The 24,553-nt window shown below is 43.3% G+C and overlaps 1 protein-coding gene across 1 annotated transcript in view; it reads left to right on the top strand.

The window, feature by feature from the left end:
- LOC115143172 (beta-1,4 N-acetylgalactosaminyltransferase 1-like) overlaps positions 1-24,553 on the top strand; it is a 40,092-nt gene that overhangs the window by 3,573 nt on the left and 11,966 nt on the right. Inside the window, exons 2-10 of the mRNA XM_029683303.2 lie at positions 20,900-20,992; positions 21,244-21,466; positions 21,574-21,750; positions 22,043-22,149; positions 22,707-22,744; positions 22,891-23,071; positions 23,208-23,300; positions 23,441-23,628; positions 23,815-23,955. Of these exons, the coding sequence (XP_029539163.1) occupies positions 21,252-21,466; positions 21,574-21,750; positions 22,043-22,149; positions 22,707-22,744; positions 22,891-23,071; positions 23,208-23,300; positions 23,441-23,628; positions 23,815-23,955 (1,140 nt within the window). The 5' untranslated portion in view covers positions 20,900-20,992; positions 21,244-21,251. The remainder of the gene's footprint in view (positions 1-20,899; positions 20,993-21,243; positions 21,467-21,573; positions 21,751-22,042; positions 22,150-22,706; positions 22,745-22,890; positions 23,072-23,207; positions 23,301-23,440; positions 23,629-23,814; positions 23,956-24,553) is intronic.

Genomic DNA, 24,553 nt, shown 5'->3' with positions numbered 1-24,553 from the left:
CCGGAAGGTTGCAAGTTCAAATCCCCGAGCTGACAAGGCACAAATCTGTCGTTCTGCCCCTGAACAGGCAGTTAACCCACTGTTCCTATGCCGTCATTGAAAATAAGAATTTGTTCTTAATGGAGTTAAATAAAGGTAAAAAAATATATATAAAAAAAAAACAAGCATGTCATAATGATTCTTAGTTGAATGCACATTATTATTATTGCCTCATTCATGCTTATTATAACTATTAAGGTATTACACCTACAGGCTTTTTTTATTGAACCTTTATTTAACTATGCAAGTCAGTTAAGAACAAATGCTTATTTACAATGACGGCCTACACCCGGCCAAACCCGGACGACGCTGGGTCAACACGGAGATGAAATGCCTTAGCCTGGCGCACCACTCAGGATCCCCGAGTTAAATGTTAACCATTTCAAAAACAGAGCTTTCCTCCTATGGCCTTTCCAAACAACGACTGGGTGGGTAGCAGTGGTCTCGATGACGGAATCTACAGATTTCTGAAATGAAAACCAGGGACATTTCCAGTTCGGCGGTCAATATATAATTAAAATATCCAATGTCATTATCTATCAAATAAAAAAGGGGGACAATTCCAGTTTCATGTATTTAATCTAACAGGCACACTGTGTTAGAGAAAACAACTATATTACAGAAACACACCGACAAGACAGAACTGTCCCATTTGAACAGCCATTCAGTGGTCCTGGTAGTCTGGGTAGTATAGTGCAGAAGAGAACATGAGCAAAATTGAAAAAACAGACAATAGTATATGTGAAATACTTAACAACATAATAAAGAAATAAGATGCTGATGAGATTGGTAATTACATAATATACTTATACCAACCTAATCTGTATATTTCTCAGAAGAATGTATTTTCTTCAGGATTGCTCTGTCTTTGGCCAGTTTCTCCATGAACTCCTGGCAGGGGAGGTTGAAGTTTATCTTCACAATAAGCATGGCCTTGATGGTAGGAACAGTGAACCTATTTCATGCTGCTGTCCATAGAGCATTCATTTGGGAGAACACTCTCGACTGGTGAATTACTTCCAGACGCTAATCTAGCCAGGTTAGTGTGTGGGATGTCATTCTCTTTGAAGTCGGTAACCACCGTGCTCCATCTCTGACTGAGCGCTGTCTCAGATGTTTTCCCTTCTTCAAGCGATCCCTCCTTTAGGAACTCTTGCAGGCCTGCTGCCTTCACGCAGAAGTTGCCTTTTTAAAAGGAGACAATGTAAATCTTTTAGATTATCTGTGTGCTTTCCCCATGCTTGCAAGTAGTTCATAGCCGTAGTGAAGAATGATTGGGATGTTTTGAGAAAGCTGTCTTTAGACTTGGCTCCATTTTCCTCCAGCTCTCTCAGAAGTCCTCTGACCAAAACTGGAATGAAGTTGTCATCAGTCAATTTTGCAGTCAATTTTGCCTCAACGTTTCTCAGAATTGCAGCGGACTCCACAGCACAGTGGTCCTGGTCTCCAAGCATCTTGATCGTGTCACTGAATACGGTCAAGTTTCCATGGACAAAGGCCAGCCAAAGTTCAGTCAGTGGATCTTCGAACATTGTTCACAGGACAACAGGGCATTTGTCTTCAGAAATAAAAAAGGATTTCAATGGCACATTTTCAGCACTCTTTCTAGAGCAGGGAGCATGGACATCCAGTGAACATTGCTGTGTCCTAAAATGTTATGGTACTCCTGGCCAACAAACTCACAAAAGCCCTTCATTCTTTCTACTCTGTGGGTGAAAATATGAACATATTCCAAATATCTTTGATCAGGTACTCAACATCATATCCAAAGCTGTTCTGGCCGTGTTATGACAACCTAAGCCAACCACAGGACAACCTAAGCCAACCACTGTAGAGCATTTTTAACTTTGGTATGGACATTGACCCTTCCCAGCCTATTCAGTCCTCCAAAGTTGGTATTTGTTGTCGGCAGAGAATGTTTTCCAGGTTACATTTTTGGATGACCACCAGGACCTCAGCTGCAATTTTCTCTGCTGTTTCTCCATTCAATTCAACAAAATCAAGCAGTTTTGTTTCCACAGATGTGCTGCCATCATATATCTTCCATATCTGACTACTATTGGCAGCAGCTTTACATGTCCATGATTGGACACATCAATGGACAGGGACACACATTCAACCTGGTCTAGGTCCTGTGTTACCAAAGTAGTTGCCCATGTTACTAACACGTTACTCACTATGGTGTCATATTTTGTCCTAGCACATGTAAACTTTGGCTCATAAAGCTTCCGTGTCAGTTGTGCTGTGCAGTCCATAGATCTGTAACTATGATTGTGTCACATAGTGTGGTATGCAAAGACACCCTCCTGCACTGCTAAACCATATTCTTCTTGGGAAGGCTCTATCTTCTTGAAGAATGTGGTGACAGAGGGCATACCAACACGGCCAATCAGAGAGGCTTAATGCTTTTTCATCTGCTGATGTTCTACCACTGCCGTTCTTCTCCGGCTGCCAATTGAAAGAGAGGAATTACAAAGGGTGCAGTGAACCATTTTATCGTCTTGACCTGAGCGTATAAATGGAAATTCTCTCATCATGTTTTTCATAAAGTGCATTTCCGTTTCTTGGAAAGAGTCATTGTATCTCCTCTGTCTTGTTCTTCACTCTCCTTGTGTCACTCTTCTTACTCTCAACTTTTTCTTCTCCTCCAATCTTTCTCCTCCTCTTTTCTTCACTCGTCATCCTTTCCTTCTCTTCACCTTTCCACCTCACTCTTCTACACTCTCCTTGCTTCACTCTTTTTACTCCCTTAATTTTTCCTCCTCCTTCCTCTCCAATCTGTATTAATAAATAGCATACTATTAAATAAAATACTTTGGTTAACAGATTCCCATTGCTTGCCTCATTTGTGTATTCTATCTCAAAAACATTGTTTGGAATAATAAATTGGCTCTGTAATCATATCTTTACCTTTCCTCCTCTGTCCCCTTCACTCTTCTTCCCATCCAGTCTTCCTCCTCTCCTTCCTCTCCACAACTCTATTTCCACACTACTTATCATAATGACAAAGCATTAAAATTGTAATCTACAAAAATATTCTCAGAATTCATTGTGCATTCATTTAATACAATCATATTTTCAAAATAGCCCGTCCACTACATGTTTACATGTGAACGTTTTTTAACCTAGCTATAACAGGAGCTAGCTAACTTAGCCAGCTAACTTAGTCTACATAGCTAACGTTAGCTAGCATAACCTATTTAAAACCTTATTTACATTTACATTACATTTAAGTCATTTAGCAGACGCTCTTATCCAGAGCGACTTACAAATTGGTGCTTTCACCTTATGACATCCAGTGGAACAGCCACTTTACAATAGTGCATCTAGGTCTTTTAAGGGGGGGTGAGAAGGATTACTTTATCCTATCCTAGGTACTCCTTAAAGAGGTGGGGTTTCAGGTGTCTCCGGAAGGTGGTGATTGACTCCGCTGTCCTGGCGTCGTGAGGGAGTTTGTTCCACCATTGGGGGGCCAGAGCAGCGAACAGTTTTGACTGGGCTGAGCGGGAACTGTACTTCCTCAGTGGTAGGGAGGCGAGCAGGCCAGAGGTGGATGAACGCAGTGCCCTTGTTTGGGTGTAGGGCCTGATCAGAGCCTGGAGGTACTGAGGTGCCGTTCCCCTCACAGCTCCGTAGGCAAGCACCATGGTCTTGTAGCGGATGCGAGCTTCAACTGGAAGCCAGTGGAGAGAGCGGAGGAGCGGGGTGACGTGAGAGAACTTGGGAAGGTTGAACACCAGACGGGCTGCGGCGTTCTGGATGAGTTGTAGGGGTTTAATGGCACAGGCAGGGAGCCCAGCCAACAGCGAGTTGCAGTAATCCAGACGGGAGATGACAAGTGCCTGGATTAGGACCTGCGCCGCTTCCTGTGTGAGGCAGGGTCGTACTCTGCGGATGTTGTAGAGCATAAACCTACAGGAACGGGCCACCGCCTTGATGTTAGTTGAGAACGACAGGGTGTTGTCCAGGATCACGCCAAGGTTCTTAGCGCTCTGGGAGGAGGACACGATGGAGTTGTCAACCGTGATGGCGAGATCATGGAACGGGCAGTCCTTCCCGGGAGGAAGAGCAGCTCCGTCTTGCCGAGGTTCAGCTTGAGGTGGTGATCCGTCATCCACACTGATATGTCTGCCAGACATGCAGAGATGCGATTCGCCACCTGGTCATCAGAGGGGGAAAGGAGAAGATTAATTGTGTGTCGTCTGCATAGCAATGATAGGAGAGACCATGTGAGGTTATGACAGAGCCAAGTGACTTGGTGTATAGCGAGAATAGGAGAGGGCCTAGAACAGAGCCCTGGGGGACACCAGTGGTGAGAGCGCGTGGTGAGGAGACAGATTCTCGCCACGCCACCTGGTAGGAGCGACCTGTCAGGTAGGACGCAATCCAAGCATGGGCCGCGCCGGAGATGCCCAACTCGGAGAGGGTGGAGAGGAGGATCTGATGGTTCACAGTATCGAAGGCAGCCGATAGGTCTAGAAGGATGAGAGCAGAGGAGAGAGAGTTAGCTTTAGCAGTGCGGAGTGCCTCCGTGATACAGAGAAGAGCAGTCTCAGTTGAATGACTAGTCTTGAAACCTGACTGATTTGGATCAAGAAGGTCATTCTGAGAGAGATAGCGGGAGAGCTGGCCAAGGACGGCACGTTCAAGAGTTTTGGAGAGAAAAGAAAGAAGGGATACTGGTCTGTAGTTGTTGACATCGGAGGGATCGAGTGTAGGTTTTTTTCAGAAGGGGTGCAACTCTCGCTCTCTTGAAGACGGGAGGGACGTAGCCAGTGGTCAGGGATGAGTTGATGAGCGAGGTGAGGTAAGGGAGAAGGTCACCGGAGATGGTCTGGAGAAGAGAGGAGGGGATAGGGTCAAGCGGGCAGGTTGTTGGGCGGCCGGCCGTCACAAGACGCGAGATGTCATCTGGAGAGAGAGGGGAGAAAGAGGTCAGAGCACAGGGTAGGGCAGTGTGAGCAGAACCAGCGGTGTCGTTTGACTTAGCAAACGAGGATCGGATGTCGTCGACCTTCTTTTCAAAATGGTTGACGAAGTCATCTGCAGAGAGGGAGGGGGGAGGGGGAGGAGGATTCAAGAGGGAGGAGAAGGTGGCAAAGAGCTTCCTAGGGTTAGAGGCAGATGCTTGGAATTTAGAGTGGTAGAAAGTGGCTTTAGCAGCAGAGACAGAGGAGGAAAATGTAGAGAGGAGGGAGTGAAAGGATGCCAGGTCCGCAGGGAGGCGAGTTTTCCTCCATTTCCGCTCGGCTGCCCGGAGCCCTGTTCTGTGAGCTCGCAATGAGTCGTCGAGCCACGGAGCGGGAGGGGAGGACCGAGCCGGCCTGGAGGATAGGGGACATAGAGAGTCAAAGGATGCAGAAAGGGAGGAGAGGAGGGTTGAGGAGGCAGAATCAGGAGATAGGTTGGAGAAGGTTTGAGCAGAGGGAAGAGATGATAGGATGGAAGAGGAGAGAGTAGCGGGGGAGAGAGAGCGAAGGTTGGGACGGCGCGATACCATCCGAGTAGGGGCAGTGTGGGAAGTGTTGGATGAGAGCGAGAGGGAAAAGGATACAAGGTAGTGGTCGGAGACTTGGAGGGGAGTTGCAATGAGGTTAGTGGAAGAACAGCATCTAGTAAAGATGAGGTCGAGCGTATTGCCTGCCTTGTGAGTAGGGGGGAAGGTGAGAGGGTGAGGTCAAAAGAGGAGAGGAGTGGAAAGAAGGAGGCAGAGAGGAATGAGTCAAAGGTAGACGTGGGGAGGTTAAAGTCGCCCAGAACTGTGAGAGGTGAGCCGTCCTCAGGAAAGGAGCTTATCAAGGCATCAAGCTCATTGATGAACTCTCCGAGGGAACCTGGAGGGCGATAAATGATAAGGATGTTATGCTTGAAAGGGCTGGTAACTGTGACAGCATGGAATTCAAAGGAGGCGATAGACAGATGGGTAAGGGGAGAAAGAGAGAATGACCACTTGGGAGAGATGAGGATCCCGGTGCCACCACCCCGCTGACCAGAAGCTCTCGGGGTGTGCGAGAGCACGTGGGCGGACGAAGAGAGAGCAGTAGGAGTAGCGGTGTTGTCTGTGGTGATCCATGTTTCCGTCAGTGCCAAGAAGTCGAGGGACTGGAGGGAGGCATAGGCTGAGATGAACTCTGCCTTGTTGGCCGCAGATCGGCAGTTCCAGAGGCTACCGGAGACCTGGAACTCCACGTGGGTCGTGCGCGCTGGGACCACCAGATTAGGGTGGCCGCGGCCATGCGGTGTGGAGCGTTTGTATGGTCTGTGCAGAGAGGAGAGAACAGGGATAGACAGACACATAGTTGACAGGCTAGAGAAGAGGCTACGCTAATGCAGAGTAGATTGGAATGACAAGTGGAATACACGTCTCGAATGTTCAGAAAGTTAAGCTTACGTAGCAAGAATCTAATTGACTAAAATGATTAAAATGATACAGTACTGCTGAGGTAGGCTAGCTGCGTTGTTGACACTACCCTAATCAAGTCGTTCCGTTGAGTGTGAAGTTTCTACAATGCTGCTATTCGGGGGCTAGCTGGCTAGCTAGCAGTGTTGGTTACGTTACGTTGCGTTAGGAGAACGACAATAGCTGGCTAGCTAACCTAGAAAATCGCTCTAGACTACACAATTATCTTTGAAACAAAGACGGCTATGTAGCTAGCTATGTAGCTAGCTACGATCAAACAAATCACACCGTTGGGACTGTAATGAAATGAAATGAAAATGTGATACTACCTGTGGAGCGAAGCGGAATGCGACCGGAATGCGAAAGTTCTATTCAGTAGACGTTGGCTGGCTGTTGGCTAGCTAGGAGTGTCTCCTACGTTAAGGACGACAAAATAGCTGGCTAGCTAACCTCGGTAAATTAAGATAATCACTCTAAGACTACACACTCTAAACTACACAATTATCTTGGATACGAAGACAGCAAAGACAACTATGTAGCTAGCTAACACTACACTAATCAAGTCGTTCAGTTGAGTGTGATAGTTACTACAGTGCTACGGTAGACGGTGAACGTGTTGGGCAGATAGGAGGACGACGAAATACGATAATTACGCAATTATCTTTGATACAACGACGGCTATGTAGCTAGCTAAGAAGAAATTGCTAAGATTAGACAAATCAGACCGTTGTACTATAATGAAATGTAATGAAATGTAATGAAAAAGTTATACAACCTGCAGACCGAAGGAGACCGAAGCGCGGATGGCTAGCTAGCAGTGTTATAGAGTAGATCATCTATCTATTAAATAAACTGTGACATTATAACATCACTAGCTAGTATCTCAAACGATTGTAACTTACCTGGCTTGAAAATACGTTTGTGGTGATGTTGTGGATTCACCTGACACTTGCTAGCTTCTGGCTAAGTTTTCCACAGCAGTTATCTAAAACTATCGCGAGCAAGTAGTTAGTAGAAGAAGAAGAGTGAATGAAGCTGCTATAGCGAGCAGCCCCCTCTGCTGGACAAAACAAGCACAACGCGATTGAGACATCAACCGGTAGGCTCTGCTGACCGGTCTTTCTTGCCAAGTAAGATATTTCACTTTGCGGTCTGTTTTTAATGCGCAGTTAAAAATGTGGACATTTCCGGGGACAGCTCCAGCTCCAAAAACAGGGACTGTCCCCGGACAACGGGGACATCTGGTCACCCTATACTGTAGGGATGGTGCCAGGTTTCCTCCAGATGTCACGCTTGGCATTCAGGCCAAATAGTTTAAACTTGTTTTTTATCATACTAGAGGTGTCACGCCCTGATCTGTTCCACCTGTCCTTGTGATTGTCTCCACCACCTCCAGGTGTCGCTTATTTTCCCCAGTGTATGTATCCCTGTGTTTCCTGTCTCTCTGTTTGTCTTGTATGTTTCCAAGTCAACCAGCGTTTTCCCCATTCTCCTGCTTTTTGCATTCTCCTTTTACTAGTCCTCCCGTTTTGACCCTTGCCTGTTTCCGGACTTTGTACCCGCCTGCCTGACCATCCTGCCTGCCTTGACCACGAGCCTGTCTGCCACTCTGTAGTCTGTTCTGGGTTTGACCTTTTTGCCTGTGCACAACCATTCTCTTGCCTACTCCTTTGGATTAATAAACAATGTAAGACTCCAACCATCTGCCTCCTGTGTCTGCAATTGGGTCTCGCCTTGTGCCTTGATAAGAGGATCTTGTTTCTCATGGTCTGAGAGTCTTCAGGTGCCCTTTGGCAATCTCCAAGCAGGCTGTCATGTGTGTTTTACTGAAAAGTGGCTTCCTTCAGGCCACTCAACCATAAAGGCCTCATTGTTGAGGTGCTGCAAAGATGGTTGTCCTTCTGGAAGGTTCCCATCTCATAGAGGAACTCTGGAGCTCTGTCAGAGTGACCATCGGGTTCTTGGTCACCTCCCTGACCAAGGCCCTTCTCCCCCGATTGCTCAGTTTGGCCGGGTGGCCAGCTCTAGGAAGAGTCTTTGTGGTTCCAAACTTTAGAATGATGGAAGCTATTGTGTTCTTGGGGACCTTCAATGCTTGGAAATGTTTTGGTATCCTTCCCCAGATGTGTGCCTCGTGACACAATTCTGTCTCGGAAATCTACAGACAATTCTTTCGAACTCATGGCTTGGTTTTTGCTCTGACATGCACTGCGTGCCTTTCCAAATCATGTCCAATCAATTGAATTTACCACAGGTGGACTCCAATCAAGATGTAGAAACATCTCAAGGATGATTGATGGAAACCGGATGCACCTGAGCTCAATTTCGAGTCTCATAGCAAAGCGTCTGAATACTTATGTAAATATGGTATTAACATTTAAAAACAAATGTTTTAAATACATTTCTTAATGTCATAACCTGTTTCGCTTTTTCATTATGGGTTATTGTGTGTTGATTGCTGAAGATGTTTTATTTAATCCATTTTAGAATAAGGCTGTAATGTAACAAAAATGCTTTTGTTCTCTGTGGTGTTGCATGTTTAATCTGTGGTCTCATTCTCCCCCAAATTAACTTCTTTGTGACAGGCTATTGGTCTAATTTTGACTCTATCGGAGGAGGCAATGGTAACATGGAACTCATAAAATGTATAGTTGGGAGGACATACATTTTTCTAATTGAAATTCAAAAGGCACTCACACATCTGAGCTATCTTTTTTTTGCAAGTGCATGGTAACAGTTGAATAAAATAAGAAACACTGCTCTTGATAGTAACACTGCTCTTTAATAAGCTTTACGTATTAGCCTCACGGCCTTCGTCAATGCTCGGTTTCTAAGTAGTTCTTCCTGCAAGTAGTGTGAATAGAGGGGTATATGGTAATGGTATATGGTAGGTGGTTTGTTTCTTCACTGGGATCATGGGTGGTAGTTGCACACTTCCCATAGCTGAGTTAAGAGGTAGTATAGCTGATTTGGACCAGTTGATCTTGTAATCAGGCCATGAGCTGAATGCTGTGAAAATATACATTATTGGCTGGAGGGTTTTTGGAGCGTTTGCGACAGAGCAGTATGTAATCTGCGTGCAGAGAAATTGCTTGTTAAGTTTGTTTGATTTTGATATGTGAGGAAGACAAATTTTGACTTGATGCTTTGTGCTAGCAGTTCAAGAGAGAGCAAATAGCAACCTTGTTTTATCCTCATTGTATGGTAAATGGCTTAGAATTTTATTTATTTATTTCACCTTTATTTTACTAGGCAAGTCAGTTAAGAACAAATTCTTATTTTCAATGACGGCCTAGGAACAGTGGGTTAACTGCCTGTTCGGGGGCAGAATGGCAGATTTTGTACCTTGTCAGCTCTGGGACTTGAACTTGCAACCTTTCGGTTACTAGTCCAATGCTCTAACCACTAGGCTACCCTGCCGCACTGGATAGTGCCAGTACAAATGATAGAATAAGGATTCACATACATATGTATAAATCTAGCCCCATGACTAAAATGTTCAAGAACAAGCCATAAATATTCCCATTCTAAGGGGTGAAGGGCTTTCTCTGCTTCTAATGATAACACAGGGTATCCAGATTGGAAGCCTCGGCAACCACATGAATCTGTGGATTAGTCCTTTTTCAATAGCAATGTTAAGCAATTCAAGAATAACTGGTCCTAGCTCATCGCAAAAGTTGAGAATGAGTTCAGGAGTTATTCCATCAATACCAGGCGCTTTATCTTTCTTCATATATAAAAGAGCAGCTTTCAGATAAGATAAAGTGATATGTTCCTCTAATAAAACTGTTTCTTCCTGAGAGAGTTTGGGCAGCGTAAGGTTCTCCAGAAACGTTAAGCTATATCAAAGCTATGTGAGGAACCGTATAAATCTGAATAATATCCTCTAAAAGTGTATTTCTGTAGAATCCGATATCAGTTCCTTTGTAGGGGATCAGATCAGCTGTATCGATGTTGTTTAAGCTGTAGCGCCAGTAAGTGGCTAGGCCTACTCCCCTGAAAATAGTATTTTTGTCGCACCCTCTGCATAATGAATTCTGCTCAATGTCGCAACAGGTCATTACGTTCAGGTATACTTGTTTTTAGCTCAATTTCTCTGTCTGAATAGTTGTTTTTGACAGTCTTCAAGCATTTTACAATGATTTTACAATTTACTGATCTTCTGACATCTTAATTTCTGTAACGTATTATTAAACCTCCATTTCAGTGCACACTTTTTCATTGGGAAGATTTGAAATTGAAAAGAAAATGGATTCTTTTCAGATAGAACGGCCAGTAATGTTTTTATAAATTCCATGTTACCTGTAATATCAGTCTTAAATCTAGCAGAAAAGCATATATTGTCTTTAGTTGTGGGATTATGAAATCTCCAACAGTCATTAAGATTAAGATATTTAAGAAATTGTTTAAGTGCATTGGAAGCATTCACTCGTGATGAGCTATGAGAAGGTCCAGATCTATCTATCTTAGAATCAATAATGACATTCATGTCAGTTCCAATAATAAGCGTAGAATCTGGTCAATTGAGCAGGCTTCTGGTTACAGAAGGGAGAAAATATTTGTCATATGAGTTAGGAGCATAAATAGATACAAATGCTATTTCCCTTCCATACAGTGTGGAACATATGTAAGTAAATCTGTTTATCATATCCACTTTTTTTCAATTGTAAGGTGTAGAATGCTGTTTATGTAGAATGAGCACCCCTTTTGATTTAGATATGAAGCAGGAATCAGCTGCTAGTTTGTAGTATTTGTTTTGACGTCTATGGGCATCACCCTCCAAAAGATGTCTCTTCCAATAGAGCAATGTCAACTTTATTGCTATGTAATAAGTCAAGACATTTCATTTGCTTATTTGGCTCATTAGAACCCCTCAGATTACAGGAAATGATCACTAAATTAGCCATAATCCATCTGTGGTGATGGAATTTACTTCCGGCGCCGACTGAGATGGCCGCCTCGCTTCGCGTTCCTAGGAAACTATGCAGTTTTTTGTTTTTTTACGTGTTATTTCTTACATTAGTACCCCAGGTCATCTTAGGTTTCATTACATACAGTCGAGAAGAACTACTGAATATAAGATCAGCGCCAACTCACCATCAGTACGACCAAGAATATGTTTTCCGCGACGCGGATCCGGTGTTCTGCCTTACAAACAGGACAACGGAATGGATCGCATGCAGCGACCCAAGGAAACGACTCCGAAAAAGAGGGAAACGAGGCGGTGTTCTGGTCAGACTCCGAAAAAGGGCACATCGCGCACCACTCCCCAGCATTCTTCTTGCCAATGTCCAGTCTCTTGACAACAAGGTTGACGAAATCCGAGCAAGGGTAGCATTCCAGAGGGACATCAGAGACTGCAACGTTCTCTGCTTCACAGAAACATGGCTTACTGGGAAGACGCTATCCGAGGCGGTGCAGCCAACGGGTTTCTCCACGCATCGCGCCGACAGAAACAAACATCTTTCTGGTAAGAAGAGTGGCGGGGGCGTATGCCTCATGACTAACGAGACATGGTGTGATGAAGGAAACATACAGGAACTCAAATCCTTCTGTTCACCTGATTTAGAATTCCTCACAATCAAATGTAGACCGCATTATCTTCCAAGAGAATTCTCCTCGATTATAATCACAGCCGTATATATCCCCCCCAAGCAGACACATCGATGGCTCTGAACGAACTTTATTTAACTCTTTGCAAACTGGAAACCATTTATCCGGAGGCTGCATTCATTGTAGCTGGGGATTTTAACAAAGCTAATCTGAAAACAAGACTCCCTAAATTTTACCAGCATATCGATTGCGCAACCAGGGGTGGTAAAACCTTGGATCATTGTTACTCTAACTTCCGCGACGCATATAAGGCCCTGCCCCGCCCCCTTTCGGAAAAGCTGACCACGACTCCATTTTGCTGATCCCTGCCTACAGGCAGAAACTAAAACAAGAGGCTCCCACGCTGAGGTCTGTCCAACGCTGGTCAGACCAAGCTGACTCCACACTCCAAGACTGCTTCCATCACGTGGACTGGGACATGTTTCGTATTGCGTCAGATGGAAATATTGACGAATACGCTGATTCGGTGTGCGAGTTCATTAGAACGTGCGTCGAAGATGTCGTTCCCATAGCAACGATAAAAACATTCCCAAACCAGAAACCGTGGATTGATGGCAGCATTCGCGTGAAACTGAAAGCGCGAACCACTGCTTTTAATCAGGGCAAGGTGTCTGGTAATATGTCCGAATATAAACAATGCAGCTATTCCCTCCGCAAGGCTATTAAACAAGCTAAGCGTCAGTACAGAGACAAAGTGGAATCTCAATTCAATGGCTCAGACACAAGAGGCATGTGGCAGGGTCTACAGTCAATCACGGACTACAAGAAGAAACCCAGCCCAGTCACGGACCAGGATGTCTTGCTCCCAGGCAGACTAAATCACTTTTTGCCCGCTTTGAGGACAATACAGTGCCACTGACACGGCCTGCAACGAAAACATGCGGTCTCTCCTTCACTGCAGCCGAGGTGAGTAAGACATTTAAACGTGTTAACCCTCGCAAGGCTGCAGGCCCAGACGGCATCCCCAGCCGCGCCCTCAGAGCATGCGCAGACCAGCTGGCCGGTGTGTTTACGGACATATTCAATCAATCCCTATACCAGTCTGCTGTTCCCACATGCTTCAAGAGGGCCACCATTGTTCCTGTTCCCAAGAAAGCTAAGGTAACTGAGCTAAACGACTACCGCCCCGTAGCACTCACTTCCGTCATCATGAAGTGCTTTGAGAGACTAGTCAAGGACCATATCACCTCCACCCTACCTGACACCCTAGACCCACTCCAATTTGCTTACCGCCCAAATAGGTCCACAGACGATGCAATCTCAACCACACTGCACACTGCCCTAAAGCAAGTTTTAAGTTCCTCGGCATACACATCACAGACAAACTGAATTGGTCCACTCACACTGACAGCGTCGTGAAGAAGGCGCAGCAGCGCCTCTTCAACCTCAGGAGGCTGAAGAAATTCGGCTTGTCACCAAAAGCACTCACAAACTTCTACAGATGCACAATCGAGAGCATCCTGGCGGGCTGTATCACCGCCTGGTACGGCAACTGCTCCGCCCTCAACCGTAAGGCTCTCCAGAGGGTAGTGAGGTCTGCACAACGCATCACCGGGGGCAAACTACCTGCCCTCCAGGACACCTACACCACCCGATGTTACAGGAAGGCCATAAAGATCATCAAGGACATCAACCACCCGAACCACTGCCTGTTCACCCCGCTATCATCCAGAAGGCGAGGTCAGTACAGGTGCATCAAAGCTGGGACCGAGAGACTGAAAAACAGCTTCTATCTCAAGGCCATCAGACTGTTAAACAGCAATCACTAACATTGAGTGGCTGCTGCCAACACACTGTCATTGACACTGACCCAACTCCAGCCACTTTAATAATGGGAATTGATGGGAAATGATGTAAATATATCACTAGCCACTTTAAACAATGCTACCTTATATAATGTTACTTACCCTACATTATTAATCTCATATGCATATGTATATACTGTACTCTAGATCATCGACTGCATTCTTATGTCACTAGCCACTTTAACTATGCCACTTTGTTTACTTTGTCTACATACTCATCTCATATGCATATACTGTACTCGATACCATCTACTGTATGCTGCTCTGTACCATCACTCATTCATATATCCTTATGTACATATTCCTTATCCCCTTACACTGTGTATAAGACAGTAGTTTTGGAATTGTTAGTTAGATTACTTGTTGGTTATCACTGCATTGTCGGAACTAGAAGCACAAGCATTTCGCTACACTCGCACTAACATCTGCTAACCATGTGTATGTGACAAATAAAATTTGATTTGATTTGATTTGAATACCAGTTTGATGGATCAAAGGGGAGAAAAGTAACTTATGATAGCTATAAAATGACTATCCAGTTACCAACTAAATAATTGTAAACCAGATATTCCAGAAAAAACAGCAAACATATCTACTATATATAAAATTACAAAACTCTTCAGATTACCATTCCATCCCAATGACCCTGCAAAATGTATTACAACAATTGAAACAAAGAATCCCTTAGGTTAGGACACAGTCATCAGTCCTCCCTCTCCTCTCAATATTAGACCCGTGACTGAACACAGCGGTGTCTCACTAAAACCCTCCCAATACCTCTGAATGTCTCACTCCATTTCCTAAATATATTGCATTAGGTGTTGTTTTGGGGTATCTTTTTACAACTTTTACTTTTACTTCACTACATTCCTAAAGAAAATAATGTACTTTTTACTCCATACATTTTGCCTGACACCCAAAACAAATTGTTACATTTTGAATGCTTAGGAGGACATAGAAAATGGTCCAAATCACGCACTTATCAAGACAACATATGGTCATCCCTTCTGCCTCTGATCTGGTGGACTCACTAAACACAAATGTGACTTTTGTAAAATATGTCTGAATGTGCTCCTGGCTAACTATACTTTTTTTTTTAAATGGTGCCGCCTGCTTTGCTTTAATAGAAGGAATTTGAGATTATTTATACTTTTAGTTTTACTTGTGATACATAGGTATATTTTAGAAATTACATTTACTCTGGATACTTAAGGATATTTAGAACCAAATAGTTTGACTTTTACTCCAGTATTTTACTGGGTGACTTTTACTTGAGTAACTTTCTATTAAGGTATCTATACTCTTACTCAAGTATGACAATTGGGTACTTTGTCCACCACAGAATAGTAGGCAACGCCCTCATCTATTGCCTGCACTAACCATGGAGCTGTGTGATGACACGGCCAGAACTGCGCCATGCGTCGGGTTCGAACTGTTACGACCTGGTCTGCGCACCGCTCCAGAACTCTTTAATTATCTCCCCCCAAATGTTTTATTATCAATTGTTACTAACTGATCCTACTGATCCTCAGCAACAACCACATGGCTGTGACAGCATTTACAGAGGAAGCAAATTAAGGGAAACGAAACAATGTAATTAAATTTAATAATAATGTAGGCTATATTAACGGAAGAAAACTAACAGTAAATTGGCAGTTGAATATGTGTGGTTTTTAGTCCTACTTATGGTTGATACTGATAGTGGCTAATATTTAACATGATAGAAATAGGAGACAGAGAAAGTTGTGGTAGCCTATAACTAAGATATTCAAGACTGCACATCTCTCTTAAGGATCGTACCCTTTTTTTCAATTTACGCCTAAGATTTGGGTGTCATTTAACTGCAGGACCTGAAGCAAAGGATATGTGTATTCTTGATACTATTTGAAAGGAAACACTTTAAAGTTTGTGGAAATATAACACATTAGATCTGGTAAAAATAATACAAACAAAAAAACTATGGTTTTCAAAAAATGTTTTGTTCCATCATTGAAATACAAGAGAAAGGCCATACTTTCAGATAGGAATCTAGGTGTCATTTAGATTTTGTGTCTGTGTGTATGCAAAGGTTCAGACTGATCCAGTGAAGAATTACGTTACTGCACAATATTTTGTGTCAAGTCTGCCAGGAGTTTGCCCAAATGTGCTGAATTGGTCAATTGATACATTTCAAGTACATAACTGTAGAGAACATACAAAAATACTGTGGTAATATTATTTTTTAGTTTACACACTCCTAGGAATGTCATACATGATGGCTCATTAGCTTCTACACTAGATGGCAGGGTGGGTGGGAAGCCAGTGACAGCAGTGGGGTCAAACTGTAGAACCTAGTTCCTACATTTGAACATAAACATTTATTTTATCAAACAAAATGCTACATTTTATCTCTGGGACCCTCAGGATGACAAATCAGAGCAAGATTACTGAATGTAAGTATATTATTTACCTTCAGAGGTGAATGTATCAAACCAGTTGCCTAAAAGTTTTTTTGCTGTTGTGCGCTCTCCTCAAACAATAGCATGATATTGTTTTCATTGTAATAGCTACTGTTAAATTGGACACTGCAGTTAGATTAACAAGAATTTAAGCTTTCTTCCCATATAATACATGTCTATGTCCCGTAAAGTTGGCAGTTGTATACAACGTCATTCCAGTCACATTAGCGCACGTTAGCAACAACGGTCCCGGTTTAGAGGTTAAAAGGCCATAGATGTTCAATTCTGCATAATGGCACAGCATTTCATAAACCTTACTGTTGGAAAGTTGATGGGTGACTTTTCCAGTTTTCTGTCATATGGCTGGTTTCACATTTGTCTCCAGCAATTATAATGTAAAATAGATCTAAATAAAGTGTCATTTATATTTACAATTCCCTTGTGAAAACAGATTCCCTTATCAAAACAGATTACTAATTTACCTAGCTCTGATCAATAGCTCTTAACAAGTTGTAAATTACAGTGCATGGAGAATGGTGTTATTTCTATCGGGGGAAAAATTAAGTAGATGCTTTTTCCACTTGGAACCGGTAGGTTGGTTAGACCTTATTCATGGTTTCCTTGCACGTAAAGGTGGTGGCATTATTAGGGAATTGAGTCAAGGTCAGAAATCGGCTATCTGTAGACACACCTCCGCCACACCTTCATGTATTTGATCTCCACCCAAACGAATAGTGGGTGAATAGCATGCTCTTCACATGCTTAAGTTCAAGGTCAGAATACACATAGGGGAAAAAGGACATAAAAAGGGAATTACGTTCCATTTATGCACGCTTAACTCGGGTCGGAATCTGCCCCTAAGAGCGTTGGGCCAGTAACCGAAAAGTCGCTGGTTTGAATCCCCAAGCCGACTAGGTGAAAAATCTGTCTGTACCCTTCAGCAAGGCACTTAAACCTACATGCTCCTGTAAGTCGCTCTGGATGAGAGCATCTGCTAGATTACTAAAATGTAATGGCCTTTTCCCTATTTTGATCTCTTCCTACTGACCACACTGAAGGCAGGATGAGCATCCCTGCTCAGTCCCACCGGCCATACCATTCCCACAGGAACAATAAGAACCTGACAGCTGATGGAGCTCCCACATTATTGACTGTTCCATGTCATCATGTCATCATGCACTTAGAAAAAAAGGAGATATCTAGAACCCAAAAGGGTTCTCCGGCTGACCCCATAGGAGAACCCTCTGAAGAAACATTTTTGGTTCCAGGTAGAACCCTTTTGTCTTCCATGTAGGACCCTTTCCACAAAGGGTTCTACATGGAACCCAAAATCAAAAAGGGTTCCAACTGGAACCAAAAAGGGTTTTCCCTGGAACCAAAAAGGGTTTGCTTATGGGAACATCCAAATAACTATTTTTGAACCTTTTTTTCTAATAGTGTGGTGTAGAGAGGATTCAAGGTGCTGTCCCACCTCTTCCCAGAGGTAGACTTGGAGCAAGAAAAACTCTCAACTCCTCACCTGCGGTTTGGTGCTGGGATGTGATGGTGATCTATGTCCTCTCCCTACCCCCTCTACACACTCTCGCTACCCCCTGTGTACACATACTCTCGATACCCCCTGTGTACACATACTCTCGATACCCCCTGTGTACACACATTCACTCCCCCTCACTTCTATACACACACTCCAACCAAATTAATCGGTACAGCTATAGTCTAAAGGGAAATCTGTGTGCCCTGTGATAATGATCACCGAAATGAATGACTGGCTGACTGCCTGGCTGGTTACTGTATATGACATCATTCGTTTCCATTGGAAACATTGTTGTGCCTTTCCTAAAGTAGAAATATTCATAGTGTCAATAAAATGCCCCTGACTTATTTGTCTACATTGAAAGTTAAAAACAGGTATGGACTTCTGTTTTTAATTTCATAGACTATATAACTTTTTTATCGTGCTTTGTGAAAAATGTCTTTTAAAAAACCAAGCCTAAGCCTAATGGCAAGGGGTCAGGCTACTTCCTTTACAGCCCTTCTGTAAATCATTTAGACCAGTCAAGGTACCACAAAGTAGAACTATTTGCATGTCCTTTGTTTGGATGGATGTGCAAGGTACTCTTCCTTAAAGCCACACTCTGTAATGGTGTGCATATCATTAAAGAGTGGGTTACCAACAAACACATAAACAATGAAGCAAAAGGCATTCCATGACATTTTTACATGAAAATAGCACTTGATTTTTATGAAGCAGTATGTAATGCTCAATGAATGACATTCTACATTAGAGCAACATTATGTTATCTGAACATGATTTAAAAGCGTTTTGTTATTTGATAAAGTACTATCTTTTCAGGATCCTAATATGCCTCTGCAAAAGCATCAGCTACTCTTCCTGGGGTCCACATGAAATGTGAAATAACACCAAGTACAGAACATTATTAGTCAAGGACTGAAATGCATATATATATATATGGTCATATATATATATATATATATATCTGTATGTAAACATTTATATCTGTATGTAAACATTTATATTTGACATTTTAGTCATTTAGCAGACGTTCTTAGTTAGTGAGTCATCTTAAAATGGCTAGGTGAGAACCTAGGTACCCATAGGCAATCATTTCTGGTGAAAAAAAACGTGAGGAATTGGTGGCTATATCATTTTAGAAATAAACTGTTCATATCTCATGAATAAAAATACTAAAATATTAGTAATATAATTCCCTGCCACAGAGACATGATAGTCTGACAGACGATTATGACATCCAAGCCTCATATGAGCCAATTCAATGAGGCGTGTATATTTCATCATCAGTCGGTAATTCAGTGACAGTCGCAGCGACCCCTGAATTCACTGCACTGGTGTCAGAAGTGGGATATCGCTACAGTAGATGCATTCTTCAAAGGAAGTAGGTAATGTAGCGACCTAAGTATGACCCAGAGTGGTCTTTCATTTCTGTTTTTAAAACTGAGTCATTAGAATTGTTTGATTATCTGAACATTCTAGGAATTATCATAAAAACTATCACCAACCTGGAAAGTGTTATCTCTCCTGTGTAGAGCCTTATCTTTCCCCCTGCTGTAGATGTTGCTCAGCATCTCTCCTGTGTAGAGCCTTATCTTTCCCCCTGCTGTAGATGTTGCTCAGCATCTCTCCTGTGTAGAGCCTTATCTTTCCCCCTGCTGTAGATGTTGCTCAGCATCTCTCCTGTGTAGAGCATTATCTTTCCCACTGCTGTAGATGTTGCTCAGCATCTCTCCTGTGTAGAGCCTTATCTTTCCCCCTGCTGTAGATGTTGCTCAGCATCTCTCATGTGTAGAGCCTTTTCTTTCCCCCTGCCGTAGATGTTGCTCAGCATCTCTCCTGTGTAGAGCCTTATCTTTCCCCCTGCTGTAGATGTTGCTCAGCATCTCTCCTGTGTAGAGCCTTATCTTTCCCCCTGCTGTAGATGTTGCTCAGCATCTCTCCTGTGTAGAGCCTTATCTTTCCCCCTGCTGTAGATGTTGCTCAGCATCTCTCCTGTGTAGAGCCTTATCTTCCCCCCTGCTGTAGATGTTGCTCAGCATCTCTCCTGTGTAGAGCCTTATCTTTCCCCCTGCTGTAGATGTTGCTCAGCATCTCTCCTGTGTAGAGCCTTATCTTTCCCCCCGCTGTAGATGTTGCTCAGCATCTCTCCTGTGTAGAGCCTTATCTTTCCCCCTGCTGTAGATGTTGCTCAGCATCTCTCCGGTGTAGAGCCTTATCTTTCCCCCTGCTGTGGATGTTGCTCAGCATCTCTCCTGTGTAGAGCCTTATCTTTCCCCCTGCTGTAGATGTTGCTCAGCATCTCTCATGTGTAGAGCCTTATCTTTCCCCCTGCTGTAGATGTTGCTCAGCATCTCTCCGGTGTAGAGCCTTATCTTTCCCCCTGCTGTAGATGTTGCTCAGCATCTCTCATGTGTAGAGCCTTATCTTTCCCCCTGCTGTAGATGTTGCTCAGCATCTCTCCGGTGTAGAGCATTATCTTTCCCCCTGCTGTAGATGTTGCTCAGCATCTCTCCTGTGTAGAGCCTTATCTTTCCCCCTGCTGTAGATGTTGCTCAGCATCTCTCCGGTATAGAGCCTTATCTTCCCCCTGCTGTAGATGTTGCTCAGCATCTCTCCGGTGTAGAGCCTTATCTTTCCCCCTGCTGTAGATGTTGCTCAGCATCTCTCCGGTATAGAGCCTTATCTTCCCCCTGCTGTAGATGTTGCTCAGCATCTCTCCGGTATAGAGCCTTATCTTCCCCCTGCTGTAGATGTTGCTCAGCATCTCTCCGGTATAGAGCCTTATCTTCCCCCTGCTGTAGATGTTGCTCAGCATCTCTCCGGTGTTAGCTGAATGGTATTGATGATGGTTGTGTTAACAGCTCTTTATCACTATGAAAGGCCATCATATCTGCTAAACATCCTTACCTTTGATGTACCTACATGTTGCAGTTTCCTCCCATGTAAATCCATAGTTTTTATTTTCACCAATGTTAATATTGTTCACTGGGCCATTTACAATACAATGTCCTGAGAAGTTACTTCCGTTATACTGCTGAAAAAACATAACTGATTTGTTATTGTTTTGCAGATGGAGAAAGTCCTTACCTGTTCATTATGGGATTTTGGGGAATGCCATGGCCTACAGGAGACATCTTCTCTCTGAGTGGATACAGGCAATAGGGTATGATACCAGCTCTCTCTTTTTCTGTAATGGGTGTATAACAAATACAAAATTGTTTAGAATGTTAAATCAGATGTCATGTGATACTCTCAGCTGCCATTTGCTGTATCTGAAGATAACCGAATCATGGCAGCATTCAATTCATCCAGCAATTAGGCTAATCTTGTCACCTCAGATATGGTCACATACTGTTGGACTTCACCACCAAAGCAAGTGGTGACGTTCCTGTTTGTCCTTGTGTGCTTTGCCAGTTTTTAGGATGCGTTCCCTGAGGAAGACAGTGTTGTTGGCCATTGTGGCATCAGTGGTGTTGGTGGTTGCCCTCCTCCATTCTTGGCCCACCAGGGCCTACACCACAGTGGATGTCCGCCAGAGACCAGGGCCTATAGTAGAGAGGCACCTGGAGGAGAGGCTCCCAGAACCGGACCAAAGATCTGCCAACATCCCCTATCGCCTGAAGGAGAGTGTTGCAGGGTCAGTTTGAAATAAGGCCTTTGAAATAATTCCGATATTGTATTTCATTGTCATTTTCATTGTCATTTAATTGATATAGTCCTATTGTCCCTTTCATCTCTCTCCAGTCTGTTGGCACGTAACGGGTGCATGTGTGAGGGTGAGAGTGGTGGCGTGAACCTGCCCTTTGCCCAGCTGCTGTTCCCACGGGTGTCGGCCCACCCCCTGCACACTGCTTTTGATGCCTCTGAGCTGGAGGAGATGAAAAGACGGAGGGCCAAGGAGTACCAGGGCTTCCAGATGAGGTGAGAGCACAGAACTGTATACCAGCACAGAACTGAAAGGACATCCCATATATCATCTCAGTTATTCCTTACACTAGGGGAAGATGCTGTGTCTGTCCTTTCATGTGATTCATTTCCAAGCTTGTACATTCTTAGGCTTAGGTTAAAGTTGCTGTAGGTCTTTTGAAGGATATGATGTCAACATTACCCCATCTTTGAAACAAATAGCCTAATAGAGTTCATGAAGCTTCATTCTAGCTGTAATAGCTGTGAATACTGATTATTCACCTGATGTGTATTTGTCCCCCTTTAGGTCTCAGACTCCTGTAGATATGCTCATTGTGGCCGAGGCCAACAATCCTCTGCAGTACCCAACACAGGGGGTGGAAGTACGGCCCCTCAAAACCATACTCATCCCAGGTCTGATTTATAACAGGGATTAGTTTAGTTTTACCTTGATATAAACGGGAAGGTTCCTTGATATTTAAAACCTTAATTGTCAAGGAAACCTGGTATAATATGGGAAGCACAGAAAGTGAAGTGTAGTTAGATGAAGCTCCAAATTCAGGGAAAGACTGTCCTCTTACAACAATACATCATTTAAAAAAACTCAAGCACAAGTAATCTCGATGCTTACAACAATTGAATAGATCTTATTCACCAACGTATCGGTCTCAAATGACCTTTATCAGGGTCTTCTTACACGGAGGTAAAACTCAGTCTTTTAAAGAGGCAGACAATAGGTGTTCCAACCATCTAACATGTACTATTATTACAACCGCTGACAACTCTTATTTCTACCATTACCATTATTACTACCTTGATAACCTGCTGTTCTGGAAGACAGAGAATAGGATTTTGTTGCACAACAGAGAAAGTGTTTACTCCAGCTGACAGTTGATGCAGTGTATTTGGATTGGATGAACATCCAGCAGCTTCATCAAATATGCCAGTAAATATATGTCAAATGTTTTCAGGGCTTGCCTTACAAGACCTTCCCAGAGAGCTGTACACAGTAAGTAGACAGATCATTTCTGGTTTGAGTTATTATTTCCAGTACTATTTCATCTGTCTGGTCTTTGTCAAGTAAAAAACGGCATATTTCCTTATTGCTTTATCTTCTTTGTTCCCTGTCTCCCTCTTAATTATTTTCCTTCTTAGGTCAACTTCACCTCCACCCTGGGAGTGTTTAATGTGGCAGCGGAGGTTGAGGGGGTAAAGGTCAAGGGTGACGGGGAGATGCACATGACCCTGATGAGCAGCCTGCTGCCCAACCTGAACCGGCAGTTACAGTTTGTCTCCTACACCAACACATTATTCCACCCTAGTACAGCAGACACAGGTGAGGCCAGACACACCTGACTTTCTGCTGTACTACTGCTTTCTGGGTTGTGTCCATTAACAAAGACCTACACCAAATACTGTCTGTAATATATTTGTGGTAATGAGGTTGAAAATACTCTCGCTATGTCTTTCAGTCCAGTTTGAGACCGAGGGACACCAAGCCATGTTCATCATCAAGATCCGTCATCGTGTAACTCCAAAACTCTACAACACAGGACCCAAAGGGGGTATGTGGACAAATGCAACTGTTGCCTGCATCTCACAACAGCACAACACTTAGCACAACTAAAAAATAACCAAAATCCCATCGGAGATCAACGTGTAATGTCAAAGACCCTAACTTTGTCTCTCTCTGTTCCCAATCTAGAATACAACATCAGTGCCCTTGTAACGATAGCAACCAAAACTTTCCTGCGCTATGACAAGCTCCAAGATCTCATCGACAGCGTGCGACGATACTATCCCACTGTTACCATAGTAATAGCTGATGACAGCGAAAACCCCAAGACTGTCTCTGGCCCCTACATCGAACATTACATCATGCCATTTGGAAAGGTATTTTTTTTTTAAACATTGCTGCCTCTTTTTAATGTATAGGAACCAGTGTACCTGTCACATATTGTTTTTTGTCTAGCAATAACATTTTTTGCTTAAATAATAGTTGACTAAGATTTCCTTAGTTGTCTTATCGCAGCTTTGGCTTCCTCTGTCCCACATCCTGTTCTCTGCCACAACAACTAGGGATGGTTTGCAGGACGGAACCTAGCTGTTTCCCAGGTGACCACTAAATATCTGTTGTGGGTGGATGATGACTTCATCTTCACTGCCAACACCAAGCTGGAGAAACTAGTGGACGTACTGGAGAAGACCACCCTGGATCTGGTGAGGGGGCACAGGCCATGCCATACTGTATTGCTGACCTGGGTTCAAATACTATTTGAAATATTTCAAATACTTTGAGCGTTTGTGTTAGCCTGCCTGAAGAGAGAAGGGTTTACCCTTTTGAGACTTTTCAATTGGTTCCATTGCAACAGGTAAGCTCAATTAAGCACAGGTGAAACCATTTCAAATAGTGTTTGAACCCAGGTGTGTTGTATTGCTGCTAGTGATTTTGATATAGCATGGGACTGTTCAATCCTACCCTCCTTTTATGATGAGTTTTTTTGGTGGTGACATAATTTGCTGACCCTTCTGTAAAAAACACAAGAATTTCACATGAACACATGATCTCGTGTGATCTAATTTGATCACATAACAACATGTGAAGCAACATGTGAAGTAACATGTGATAACATGAAACTACAGTCGTGGCCAAAAGTTTTGGGAATGACACAAATATACATTTTCACAGTCTGCTGCCTCAGTGTCTTTAGATATATTTGTCAGTTGGTACTATGGAATACTGAAGTATAATTACAAGCATTTTATAAGTATCAAAAGCTTTTATTGACAATCACATGAAGATGCAAAGAGTCAATAT

Source organism: Oncorhynchus nerka, linkage group LG15 (assembly GCF_034236695.1).
Source record: "Oncorhynchus nerka isolate Pitt River linkage group LG15, Oner_Uvic_2.0, whole genome shotgun sequence".
Lineage (NCBI taxonomy): Eukaryota > Metazoa > Chordata > Actinopteri > Salmoniformes > Salmonidae > Oncorhynchus > Oncorhynchus nerka.
This window is presented reverse-complemented; position numbering and strand designations above follow the sequence as displayed.